Consider the following 12,652-nt stretch of genomic DNA (forward strand, 5'->3'; position numbering starts at 1 on the left):
CCCCCCCCCCCCCCCCCCCCGTCAGCCCAAAGAGCAATCAGGGTTCTCTGCCCTGTGGGAAGTCCAAGGACCACCCTCCTCCATCCAGGTCTCATAAGGTGAGCATCCAGACTGCCTAGGCTCCCACAAAACCAATACATGCAGTAGGCTCAAAAACCCATTGCCCATGTTAAAATGAACCAATATTATAGACATACACGTCCTCAACTCTAAGAAGCCATTCTGGGACTTGAAAAATAGCATATATTGGGAGATGGTGATGTGGTCTTGCTATGTAACCCTGTTTGGCATCCAATTCTCAATTCTCTTGCCTTTGCCTCCTGAGTGCTGGGATTACAGGCATGTATCATCAAGCCTTGTAGGAAAAGAGGATGATGGAGGTCTGACTCTCAGAGGTGCCCCGTGTACTTGCTTAGTCCTAAGAATGAGGCCTTTTTAGAGCAGGATGCCTTTTAGGGTTTCTGTTGCCATGACAAAACACCATGACCAAAAGAAAGCTAGGGAGGAAGGGTTTATTTGACCTACACTTCCACATCACTGTTGATGGCTGAAGGAAGTCAAGACAGGAACTCAAACAAGGCAGGTTCCTGGAGGTGGGAGCTGATGCAGAGACCATGGAAGCATGCTGCTTACTGGCTTGCTCTCTGTGGCTTGCATATTCCCTATGGCTTGTACAGTTTGCTTTCTTAGAGCACCCAGGACCACCAACCATGGGATGGCACACCCACAATGGGTGGGGCCCCTTTCATCAATAATTAATTATGAAAATTCCTACAGCTGGAGCTTATGAAGGCATTTTCTTTATTAAGATTCCGTCCTTTTAGATGACTCTGGTTTGTGCGTCAAGTTTACATAAGACTAGCCAGCACACTTAGTGTGGGCAGGGAATTATTACTTCAAACCTTGGCTCAGATGAAAATGAATCAATGTTAAATAGCATCTACCACAAGACCACCACTGAGTGCTATTTTTTTTATTCCTTCTTTGTTCCTATGCACCTACTTTCAGGGATGCAGCCTACAGAGAAGCATCTACTTCAACCAGACCTCAGCTCCAGGGCTGAAAATAAAATTCATGACCTCAGGAAACACAGGATCTGGTTCAACCAGGACAGCGCTGTCTCACCTTCCCTTGCATCATGGGCACCTTTGAGCTATTTCTCAGGTTCTTTTCCTTAATCGAGCATAAACAAATATAGTAACAGGGCCACACTCTAAAAATTCTAGAGCAGCCAGGCAGTGGTGGCACACAGCTTTAATCCCAGCACTTGGGAGGCAGCGGCAGGCAGATCTCCAAGTTCAAGGCTAACCTGGTCTACAGAGTGAGTTCCAGGACAGCCAGGGCTCCACAAAGAAACCCTGTTTTGAATTCCCCGTCCCCCCCAAAAAAAAAATCAATAGAAAACTTTTTAAAAGTTTGTCTGTAAGTACAAACCTGAAACTCATGCTTTAAAGGATATAATAGAAAATTAAGAAGTACAAAAGGAAGTAAATGTGCTGAGCTATGGGTGTGAGAACGTGAGCAAACTGGGCTGTAGTCACGCGAGAGTTTGTTCATGAACTCACTAACCGGCAAGCTCTCCTAGCACATTCGATAGATGCTATGCTTTAGAATTCAACCTGAGTGACCTCAAGAGTTGAGGTGAAGTATGCAAATATCTGTGGTCTCCCTGACAACAAAATCAGCTGGATTAGTTCAGCGGCGGTGGTGGTCTACCTTCACTGCTCAGTTTCAGTGAGAAGTTATTGAAATATCTTATTCAAAAAACCGGTTGGGGTTCATAGACGCAAAGAAACCTCTGGAAGCTGAGATATCGTATGATGTCCTGTGATGTAAGTCAGGGCACAAAGCTGTCCCTGACTTAGCTCTGACCTGCCCAGTTCCCTGTTTGACTGGGGAGTTTTATAAGCCTGGGTTTACACATTTGTATATATGATGGTGATGGTGACCAGGGTGTTAATGGCATAGGGTTTGTGAGGATGAGTCAAGAAAATAGAATAAAACTCTTTGCAAGGTGCCTGTCACTCAGAGGAAGGAGCTGGTGTTAAATATGTACTGTTGGTCCCTTGGCAGAAGTTTTGATTCATTCACAGAAGTAGCAATCTGGGCATTCTGAGTAATTTTTAGTTACTATTTAATTATAATTAACATTCTAACTACTATTAATATACATTTTAAAATTTGTTTTTTTTTTTTTTGTTTAGGTTATTGCTTAAAAATCTTATTTAGGGAACGGCAGGATAGCTCAGTGGGTAGGCACACTTGCTGCCAGTCCTGAAGACCTGACTTCAATCCCAAAGCTCGTTGTTCTCTGGCCTCCATTTGTACCCACCCCACTACCCCAACATAAATAAAATAATTGTGATTTTAGCCAAACAGTGTTGGTGAATGCCTTAGATCCCAATACTTGGGAGGCAGAGACAGGCAGATCTCTGTGAGTTTGAGGCCAGGCTGGTCTACAGAGCAAGTTCCAGGATAGGCTCCAAAGCTACACGGGGAAACCCTGTCTTGAAAAATAAAAATAAAAAAATAAAATAAATGTGATTTAAAAAAAATCTTATTTAGCAAAAAGATAAAGCAAATGCAATGAAATACGGTTTCTTCCTAACATATGTGGCTCCAGCTGCTCGGTCAGTATTTATAAAAGTTAATGAATGACCCCGGGCAGCCGCCTTGCTGGGAGTTTCCTGTCTTATCAAGCATAACGATCACTGAGAATCTGACGATATGCAAATTTTACTTCAATAACCCTGGGTGGGGTCCAGGCTTTGGAACCTGTGTTTTGTATAAGTCTATAGAGAAGCTGGCTCTGCCAGCCAGATAACGAACATGCTGGTGTCTGTAAAGCATTGAAGACACAGATAGAAGCAGAGTCCCTGATGGCCTGTGTCAGGGTTCTCTTCCTGGGAAGTATATGTCTAGATCCAGCTTGGTAAACCAATAAAAGACGTTACTGGCCTTACATCCAGGAGCTTGGGTGACTCAAAATCAGCTGGATTGTTGAAAAGTCCCAGCCCAGAGCAGGCAAACTCAGAAGAGCCCCATGGCTCCTGTGGGACTTGTAGACAGCTACGGCACTGGGGTCCCCTTCTCCCCAGAAATTGCATGTAGCCTATGTAACTCAGGGAGGGACCCTGAGAGTCTTGTTTGTTTCCTGAGCCCGTAAACCTCTTCTCTCCAGAAGAGACTGTTCCAGTCTGAAGGAAATATCTACACAGCTGTGTGGGAAAGAATTAGAACCCATACAGAGTTTTTAAAGGAACAGATAGACTATTCCAGAAAGAGAAGACAAGGCTTGACCTCTGTGGACGTTTGTCTTTTCGGTACCAGAGAGTACCTGAGGACAGACCCTCCCCCCCCCCAGTGCTTTCCTTTAAGACCGTGACAATGAACACAAAGCACATTTGCTTTTTTGTTTGTTTATTTCGCTGGCTGGCTTCCACGGTTTGTAAAGGGCCTTAAATATTTCATTGGCTGGCCCCAGTATGGTCATTTTCATTCTCTTTGATAAGCTTGATTTCCTTCCCTGAAAATGCATGAGCTTGGGGGGGGGGGCAAGATAATGAGAGCACGTGGGATGGGCTAAGACCTCCATCATTTGTGGACACCTGTGTTAAGGCGACTACTGGGCAGCAGGGTTTTTATGATGAGCTGGGCCACATGCTAGTTCCCAGAGAATGGGCAAGCCTGCAGAGAACAGGAAGGAAATGAAAGTGGTCCTGAGGCAGGCTAGAAAGACGGGAAATTATGGAACCGGGAAAGGGAAAGGGAGCCGCTCACCCTGGAGTCTGGCTGAAGTCTCCTACCGTGTTGAGAATCAAAAATTCCAACAGGATGAACATTTGTGTGGCTGTTTGGATGAGAGTGATCCCCACAGGCTCAAATATTTCAATGCTTGGCCCCCAGTTGGAGGAACTGTTTGGGAAGGATTAGGGCCCTTGGGCTTTGTTGGAGGAGGTGTGTCACTGGGGTTGGGCTCTGAGGTTTCAAATGATTCTGTTCCCAGTCTCTCTCTCTCTCTCTCTTCCACCTCCACCCCTCCACCCCACCTCTCCCTGCCTTGTGCTTGTGGATCAAGATCTAAGCTCTCAGTTACTGCTCCAGCACCATGCCTACCTGCCTGCCCCTGCCTTGGTGGTCACGGACTTCACCCTCTGAAACGGTAAGCCCCAGATCAACTCTGTTTTCTTCTATAAGTTGCCTTGGTCACAGTATCTTATTACAGCAACAGAAAAGAAACTCAGGACATTTCTTTAAATTGCTTTTTCTTTTCCAGCTGTGAACCTGCAATTTTCTAGTAATAACTTCTTTAGCCACATTTCTGGTAAAAGGACACACACTGAAACAAAACTAAAAAGTTTTATAGCCTCATCAGATTGTAATCACACCCAAGGTACCCTATAACGTCACCCATTCAAAACATGGAAAGGGAGGCGTTTCTTAGTGCCCTTTTGAGATGTCAGTCTATCCACCAAAATGGGATATATGGTTAATGCTAAGTAAGACACTTAATTGGGGCTGCCGCAAGGGACAGCATGGTGCTGTGTCTCTGTTCCTGCTATTGCTGACAAGTCCCGTCAGGTGCAGTTAGCAATCGAGGCTCTACAATATAAGGAACATGTGACTCCAAATAGCCGGTAAGGCTTTGTCCGCGTGGCGCAAGCTGGAGTCACCTAGGAAGCCTCAGCTGAGGAACTGCCTCAATCAGATTGCTCTGTGGACAAGTCTGTGGGACATCTTCTTGATTGATGATTGATGTGGGAGGGCACAGCCCACTGTGGGCAGGTGGCCTGGGCATAAGAAGCCAGCTGAGCTTCTCTATGGCGAGCAAGCTGGCAAAGGGAATGCCTCCCACAGTATCTATTTCAGTAACTGCCTTGACTTTCCTGATAAGGGGCTGTAACCTGTGGGTTAAAAAAAAAAAAAAAAAAAACCCTCTCTCCCCCACATTGCTCTCGGTCAGGGTGTTTTATCACAGCAATATAAAGTAACTAAGACAGCTAAAATTTGTCAAATAATTAATTGTATTTTTTTTTTTTTTGAAACAGGGTCTCTCCATAAAGGCCTGGTTGTCCTGGAACTCACTATGTAGACCGCTATGTAGATCAGGCAGGCCTCACAGATATCTGTGATCTGCCTGGAGTACTGGCCTTAAAGGCTCGTTCCACCACCCCTGCGCTAATGTTTCTTTTCACCCTATGAAAACACTCAAGTTAGACACCCTCAAGGTCACCCAACTGGAACGTAGCCAAGTTTTCAAACTAGGTAGAGGCCCCAAGACACTTCATTTACATAAGTCTCATTTTCCTTTTTTTCTGCTCCCTCTTTCATGTTTCTGCTCCAGCTGGAACACCGGGCACGCACTTCGTCACTGAGTTACACTGCCCCCGCCCTCTGTTTTGCTAACCTCCCAGTGGCTTCTTCTTCAGCACACTCGAGGCCTGGCTCAACGCGTGGTGGTGGGCACACTGGGAGTGAAATTAGGGAAGCCAAGATCCTTAACCTTTTTGTAAGTGAGTGTGCAGTAAAGAAATCGCTGAGGTGATGGGATGGCTGCCCCGTGGTTCCAGAGAAGGTTCTCGTCTTTGTCACTGTCCTATTGCTGTGAAGAGACACCAGGACCAAGGCACCTCTTATAAAAGGGTCATCATGACAGACAGTATGGGCAGATGGAATGACACTGGGCCTGGCATGGGCTTCAGAAACAAACCCAGTGGCCCACTTCCTCCAACAAAGCACACACACATTTTAATCCTGATCCATTCAAAGGATTCCATTCTGTGTTACTAAACCTTCAGACGTATGAGCCAATGGGAGCTCTTCTTATTCAAACCACCACAGTTTTTATTGCACATGGTGTGTGTGTGTGTGGGGGGGGTGAGAACAGCCAGAGGGGCATCTGGAAGAGAAAGAAAAAAAGCAGACTGGCTAGGGCTAGGGCTATGGGGGGGGGTAAGAAAATAACAGGGGGGCAAAAGAGACACGGAGGGAGACAGAGAGAGAAGGAGGGGGGGAGAGAGAGAGAGAGAGAGAGAGAGAGAGAGAGAGAGAGAGAGAGAGAGAGAGAGAGAGAGAGAGAGAGAGCAAAAAATGCTGGGAGAGTCCTGCCCATTACGTTGCCATTGCCGAGGAAAGAGGGTGGATTAGCTGGGGAGCAGCATAGTGGGGGAGGAGCTGGGAAGATGAGAAGAACCTGAAGGCTCTCGTGGGCGTCTTGGCACTCATAAGAAGTGCATGTTACTAGGGGCTGGAGCCACCTGGAGGTTAGCTTATCACAGGTATACACCAAAGGAAGTGACCCTTTCTCGGGGTTTCCCCGAGGAATGCTGCATGTAAGTTTGATTTATCTTTTTGTTTACCCTGCCAGAGTTCTGGGGGCGCTGAGCTCAGACTGTCATTTTCGACTAAGTCAGTGGGCCTGCTCTTTTTTCCCCCCCCCCGCGGAGAGGGGATCGGGAGTTCCCATTGGACCTGACGTTTTTGCCGTGGATAAAGGTCAGATTCTACAGCCAGGCTTGGTGACTCGCGTCTTTAATCCCAGCACTCACTCAGGAGGCAGCACCACGGAGGCAAAGGCAGGCAGAACTCTCTGATTTTGAGGCCATCCTGGTTTACATACTATGCCCCCTTCCCCCGGTTTCTCCTTTGGTCCCCTCAATGAGTCAGACTAGGGTACACTATAGGGAACGGGAGACTTTGTCTCTTGTCTTCCTCTAATTCGCACGCATCTCGCTGGCTCAGCCCGGCCCAGAGAGAGGTTTTAGGGTCCTGCCGGGCAGAGTCCAGGTTCACAGCTAGGTTTAGGCAGAAGGAGCTGGTTGAGTTTAGGCTGAGGGAGCTGGGCCCGGAGGAGGGGCTCAGCCAGGAGACCAGGCTATGGGCGGAGCTTAGAGGCCGGGGCGGGGCGCGCCCCACGGGCGCCAGGCTCGTGGAATCGTGCCGGGGGCTCGGAGCACACCGGCATAAGAACACCGCGTACGTACCGGGCTTGCGGAGCACCGGTCTGCGCACAGCCATCCCGGCGTCGCTGTACGCACGCGCCCCGCAGCTCCTGGCTGACGCCGGCATCAGCCTCCGCCGCAGGAAGCCGCCGCACACCGCCAGCACCATGCCCCGCATAGATGCAGACCTTAAACTCGACTTCAAGGATGTTCTGCTGCGACCTAAGCGGAGCAGCCTCAAGAGCCGAGCCGAGGTGGGGGCTGCTGGCATGCCGCCTTCGGGCTGGCAAGGGGGAAGTGGGTGCAGGGGATGGCACAGGGTGCCTCATCTGTGCCAGAGGCAGAGGTGTCACACCCTCTCCCCGCTCTGAGAAAGGGGAAGGCCAGTCGGTTTTCTCTTACACCTGAACTGTCTTTAGGGTCAGTGACAAGGGGGCCTAGTTCGGGCCTGGAATTATAAATGCGTCTGTCTACCGTTGGTGGGCTTGGGGAAGTTCATACTGAGACTCAACCGCAGAGCAGCTAAGATCAACCAATCAAGTAGCCGGTGACTTTAGAAGGCATGGCTCTCAGGAGGGGCACTCAGGGAGGAGAGGAAACGGTGAGGCTAGGATGGAAAGGAAAAGAAACTCAACTGCAGACTCTCGGGATTCGGAGCAGTGTCCCCTGGTGCTGGGACCTGGCTCTGCTGATTTAGCATTAGGTCCTGTGGTGGAATGTTGTGAACACAACAGAACAAAACAAAACAATAAAAACCGGGCGCCCCCAGCACTCAAGTTTAAGATTTTTCTTTTTGAGTTTAAATGGTCTTGCGGGTGCTGAGCTTGGGGACCTGCTTCTTGGTGTCACTCTGCGGTACCAGACAGTCTGCAGTCCCAGCCCGGAGTGAGGCAAACTGACGCGCTGGGGTGAGGGTCATTCGGGCCATTTGGGAGAAAAGCTTGGAAAAAGGTGGAGTCGGGAGACTGCCGAGGTCAGAACTTAAAGGACACATAGTTTTCTGGAAAGGTGGAGCCGGTTGGAGAAGTATTGTTCCTGGACAGTGGCTTAGCCACTCTCAGGGGGGTGGGAGGAGGAAAGGAGAAACAACCTGAAAGGACTGGATTTGAGTTTGGGTAAACACGACGGAGCTAAGCCAGTTAGCCCGCCCATCCCTCGTGCTTTGCAAACAAGACCAGAAATAAATCCCCTCAGCAAACAACTCGTTCAGGTGCCCAGGCTGGACTGCCAAGCCTGCAGCTGCCAGCTGAGGGTTGCTACCGAATTAGGTCCGCCTCCTGCGCTAGCCAATGAACAAGTAGAACCAAGTGACTTTCCCTAAGCAGGGGCATAGGCTGCTTGGAACCAGAATTGCTCTAGACAGGAAGTGGTGATGGTGTGTGTATGGGGGGGGGGGGGGGAATGGACCCTTATCCATCCAGATTAGATGCCCCTGGGCCTGTCCTTCCTCGCGTACTTTCAGATGCCAAAGAACCAGGCAAGCCTTTGGAACAAAAATAACACTAGAGAAAACACCTGGACTGTTTTAGAGAAACTGGTAGCTAGTAAGTAACTAAACTCAGACTAGGGTGAATAATCTGGCGGCCTCATTGCTTGTTTTCTTAATGTTTGTTTAAAATTTATTTAGGTGTTAGCCACTTATTTATAAATAGATATTTATCGGCACAAAGCGAGGATCTATGCGTTTTCTGAACTAGGAAGACTCTTGAGGAGAAGGTACAATATTAATATTTATGTGAACGGTATGATGTCATGCCTCACTTGGTTTTATAATTTGTGCTGATTGCCACTCTTAATGTCCACACATGGATTGAATCTTGCAATCTGTGTATACCCATCGCAGTGAGGACTGGTGCCCTTGAGGATTGTCCTCACGCAGTAGCTTTTGTGAGGAAGTGTTAAGTGGTGTGGCTCTTCCAATTGTCTGTGGGCTAGCCTCCTGGGGCTGGAGCACTCCTGCTGGGTGGATGAGCTCACCTAATGTGACTTGCCTGCCTGGCACTGCTCAAGGAACCACCTTAGCCTCGCTGATGTTCCATCTCAGTGTTTCTTTTGTTGTCTTGTAATTAAGCGCCCCGGGATGGGTTGATTGCGTTAAGACTTTTGAATTTATCCGATACACATGGGGTTTGTGTCCTTCCAGGGGAGCCAACCCTGGCTTTACCACCCGAGCCCAGTTCTTAAGTAAGAATTTTGCTTGTGTGTACATGTTCATGTATGTGTGTGCGCACACATGTGCGTGCACTGTCCACCTTTTTTTTTAAATCATTTTTTATTTTTTAAAAAGATCTCGATGCAGGGTTTTTCATTGGCCTGAAACTTGCCAAGCAGTCTAGTCTGGCCAATAAGCTCCAAGCATCTTTGTTGGTTTCCACCCCCCTCTCCCCTCCCCACACCTGCCCTGGGGGTTACATGTGTGCTGCTATACCCAACTTTTTTTCTTGGGTTCTGGGGATCGAACTTGGATCTTCATGCTTGTATGGCCCGCACTTTAAAGGCTGAACCATTGCCCCAGCCAACAAGAGAATTTTGCTTTCTTTTTTTTTTTTTTTTTTAACATATTAATGTGGGATTTGAAAGCTGGATACTGGAAAGTATTCGCAGCAGAGAACCACCCGCTTGTCCTAAGACAGGGCAAATGCAAACGCCCTCCCATCTGCTAACAGCTCCATAATAACTGCTGGACCATTAAGGAGAGATGGGGCTAGTGGTCCCCATCTGCAACAGTCCGACCCATAGGGAATAGAGAACAGGACAGGGAGGAGAGACTATACAGAAGAAAGGAGGTTCCAGTTTTAGTCTGAGTTCTGTCACTACTTATTTTATTGCCTTGACACTGTGTCCTGGGGCTGCTATGACACAGAATTACAGAAGAGGCCACTCGGTCAAGAGGCTTTATCTCCCAGCTGGGCACACTGGAAGCCCCCCAACCTAGGTGTGTCTATGCGGTAGGTTTCTCCGGAAAGCTGTTTGTGAGATGGAGCGAGCATCTGCCCCACGCATCTCCCCAGCTCCTGCTGGATTGCTGGTCACTTCTGGCTCTCCTTGGCATGTAGATGTCCCATCTAACCCTCAACCAATATCACCTCAGTAAGCTGTCCTCCTTCAGTGTGTTTGTGTCCAAGTGTTTCCCCTTTTGAGAAGAACCATTCCACCCCCCACGTGACCTCATCTCAACTTGGCCACTTGCAGAGATCCTATTTCCGAATAAGGTTCCGTTCACAGGTACTAGCGTTAGGACTTTGGTGTCATTTGGGGGAGCCACAATTCAACCCGTAACGGCCTATGTAAACTTGGCTTTGTGGAATTAGATTTGCCCAGATTTGTTCTTAGTCATGAGTGCAGCAGATTCACCTAGGGAGACACTCCAAAAATATACAGTTTCCAACACAGAGGCTTTGATGGATGCAGCTTGGGGCAGTCTTGACATGTTTGCCGAGCTCATCAAGAGGGCTTTCTCTGTGGGAAGCACTGCCCTGACAAATGATGCGCTTTTCACTCAGAGACTGTGGCTCGCACTGGTGCTGAGCTGTGTGCCCTATCTGATGCAGAAGCTGCCTGGACCACATCAGCATCCAGAAGGCCCGTTCCAGGTGTCAGTGCACTGGACGCCCCTCCCCACGAGATTTCAATCTGATCCTGGGGCCTTTGTGGACTGCTTCCCAGAATGTCTTCCCAAAGGCCAGGCATGCTTCTAGAGTACCCTTTGTTACCCCAAACCAAGTGGCAGTTGTTTCTGGCCATGCATGCCTTGGTTGGTGTCTAAGGAGCTTAACATACAGGCATTGCCTTGTGTGTCCTTAAGGAATTGAGAAGGAAGTGTGGGTGGGAGGCAGGGCCGGTTCCCTGTGCCACCGCATATTGGTCCCTTCCTGTCCTGTCCAGGTGTGACTGTTTTTGTTAGGGTAGTGGCGGAGGTTAGCACATATCTCCTGAAGTGACTCCCGGAGCTTGACTCACTACACTGAACTGCTCAGAAAGGTGGCGGTGTGTACTTTAGACCTGCAGAATGCTGGGTAATGATCAAACTGACTCACCGAAAAGGACAAGAAGCTATTGTGAGGGTGCGGGAGGGGAGTTTGCTACATTGAGTGGGGCTTTGGGGGTGCTGTATCTGGAGCATTCAGCCGCTGTGGTGGAGTAAAGGCCAGGGAAGCTGGAGGGATAGCATTTATCTCTCTGAGCGAGTGGACTGTCTTGGGTGTGTGTGTGTGTTGGGTAGATAAGGTTAGGGCAGATACTTTCATTTCTCATTCTTAGAACTCAGTAGTGGGAAGGTTCTGCCTTGTGTCATTTTGGGGGAGAGGGGTTTGTTGGCAGAGCCTGGCATATGCTAAATACAAGTTCTGTTGCTGAACTCCCCACCTCCAGCCCCAAGAACCTGCCTTGTGAAGATAGGCAGCGAAGGGTTCATTGTCAAAGCTTCCCTTTTCTGTGAAGTGTGTGTGTGTGTGTGTGATGTAGATAGGTTTTGGTGTGCCAAGAAAAAGCCATTGTGATCTCATGGGGGACAGAGGCTCTTTCCTCCAACGCATCTTGGGCAGAATTACAAGAGTATTTGAGACCAGGAATTCTTGATTGTTTTCAGTCTGGGCAAAGAGCAGGAAGGTCAGTTAATAGCGCAGAGTTGCCAGGAGGGGCCTCCCTCAGTCAGCTTGCAGGGTGTCAGCAGGACCTGCTTTCCTACTGAGGACATTCAGGAAGGGGTGAACACTGCCTAGGAGGTTCATGGACTTACAGCATCTCGCTTCCTCTCGCTGACTGCTGTTTAGGGCCAGCACAGCCCTTTTATGACATCTGCTAGCCAGGAAGCCTTCCGGACTTGGAGAAGCAAAAAAACAAATAAGGATAACGGCTCTGGGATACAGCACAGTGTGCTTCCACTTAATTCAGACTGTAAAGTGCAAGTTGGAAGGAATGGAACAAAAGAAACATTTAGAGAATACTAGTTGAAGATGGCGATTGCTGGTCCTCAGGCAACCAGGGTGCATGTAGGACTAAATTATTTTAGAAGCCTAAAGTTCAAGTTTTTTCTTGCCAGTTCACCTTGGCCACACACCTACCTCCAGGGTCCAGGTCCAGTCAAAGGAATGAATGATGCAGAATATTTCAAACAATAGATTTATTAATCCACACTGTGTGTGGGGTGTGTGTGTGTGTGTGTGTGTGTGTGTGTGTGTGCACAGACATATATGGAGTTCAGAGGATAATCTTAGGTTGTGGATCCTTAGGGTCCTTCTGTCTTTTGTTTGAGACAAAGTCTGGGAATTGACTGTTTATCAGACTAGCCTGGCCTAAGAGCTTTAAGGAATCCACCGGTTCCACCTCCCATCTCCTCATGGCTGGGGCTCCTAACTGAGGCTCTCATGCTGACTGAGGCATCTCGACCAGAATTCTTCCTGATGTGACTGAGAGATTGACAATGGCACCTTAGGGTGGCAGTGAGTGGGGGGGGTGGGCTTTGCTGGGAAAACTAGAACCAGGAGTGTACACGGACAGATCTGAAGGGGCCGCAGCAGCCCTGCAGAAGCTGCCCAAAGGAGAGGGGTTCTGGATCTCACCTTACCCTTGTCCTCCAGCATCCTCCAGTTTCTCATTTGGTATCCACTGGTCAAACCCAGGCAGACATGAATTTGAGAAATGGAGTCTCTGGAATAGCCACTCTGTGATAATCTCAAGCATAAACTTGCCCCAGGTCACAAGGGGAATTC

The 12,652-nt window shown here is 48.6% G+C and overlaps 1 protein-coding gene across 2 annotated transcripts in view; it reads left to right on the forward strand.

Annotated features, from left to right (window-relative positions):
• Positions 1-6,206: 6,206 nt before the first annotated feature.
• Gmpr (guanosine monophosphate reductase) overlaps positions 6,207-12,652 on the forward strand; it is a 36,726-nt gene continuing 30,280 nt past the window's right edge. Inside the window, exon 1 of one of the 2 annotated variants that reach the window (XM_050144036.1) lies at positions 6,207-6,332. In XM_050144036.1, the coding sequence (XP_049999993.1) occupies positions 6,324-6,332 (9 nt within the window). In that variant the 5' untranslated portion in view covers positions 6,207-6,323. Of the gene's footprint in view, positions 6,333-6,899; positions 7,196-12,652 lie in introns of those variants that run through there. The other variant, XM_050144035.1, reaches the window with a different exon arrangement.

This window comes from Alexandromys fortis, unplaced genomic scaffold, assembly GCF_014885135.2.
Source record: "Alexandromys fortis isolate MF-2015 unplaced genomic scaffold, M_Fortis_MF-2015_v1.1 scaffold_1, whole genome shotgun sequence".
NCBI lineage: Eukaryota > Metazoa > Chordata > Mammalia > Rodentia > Cricetidae > Alexandromys > Alexandromys fortis.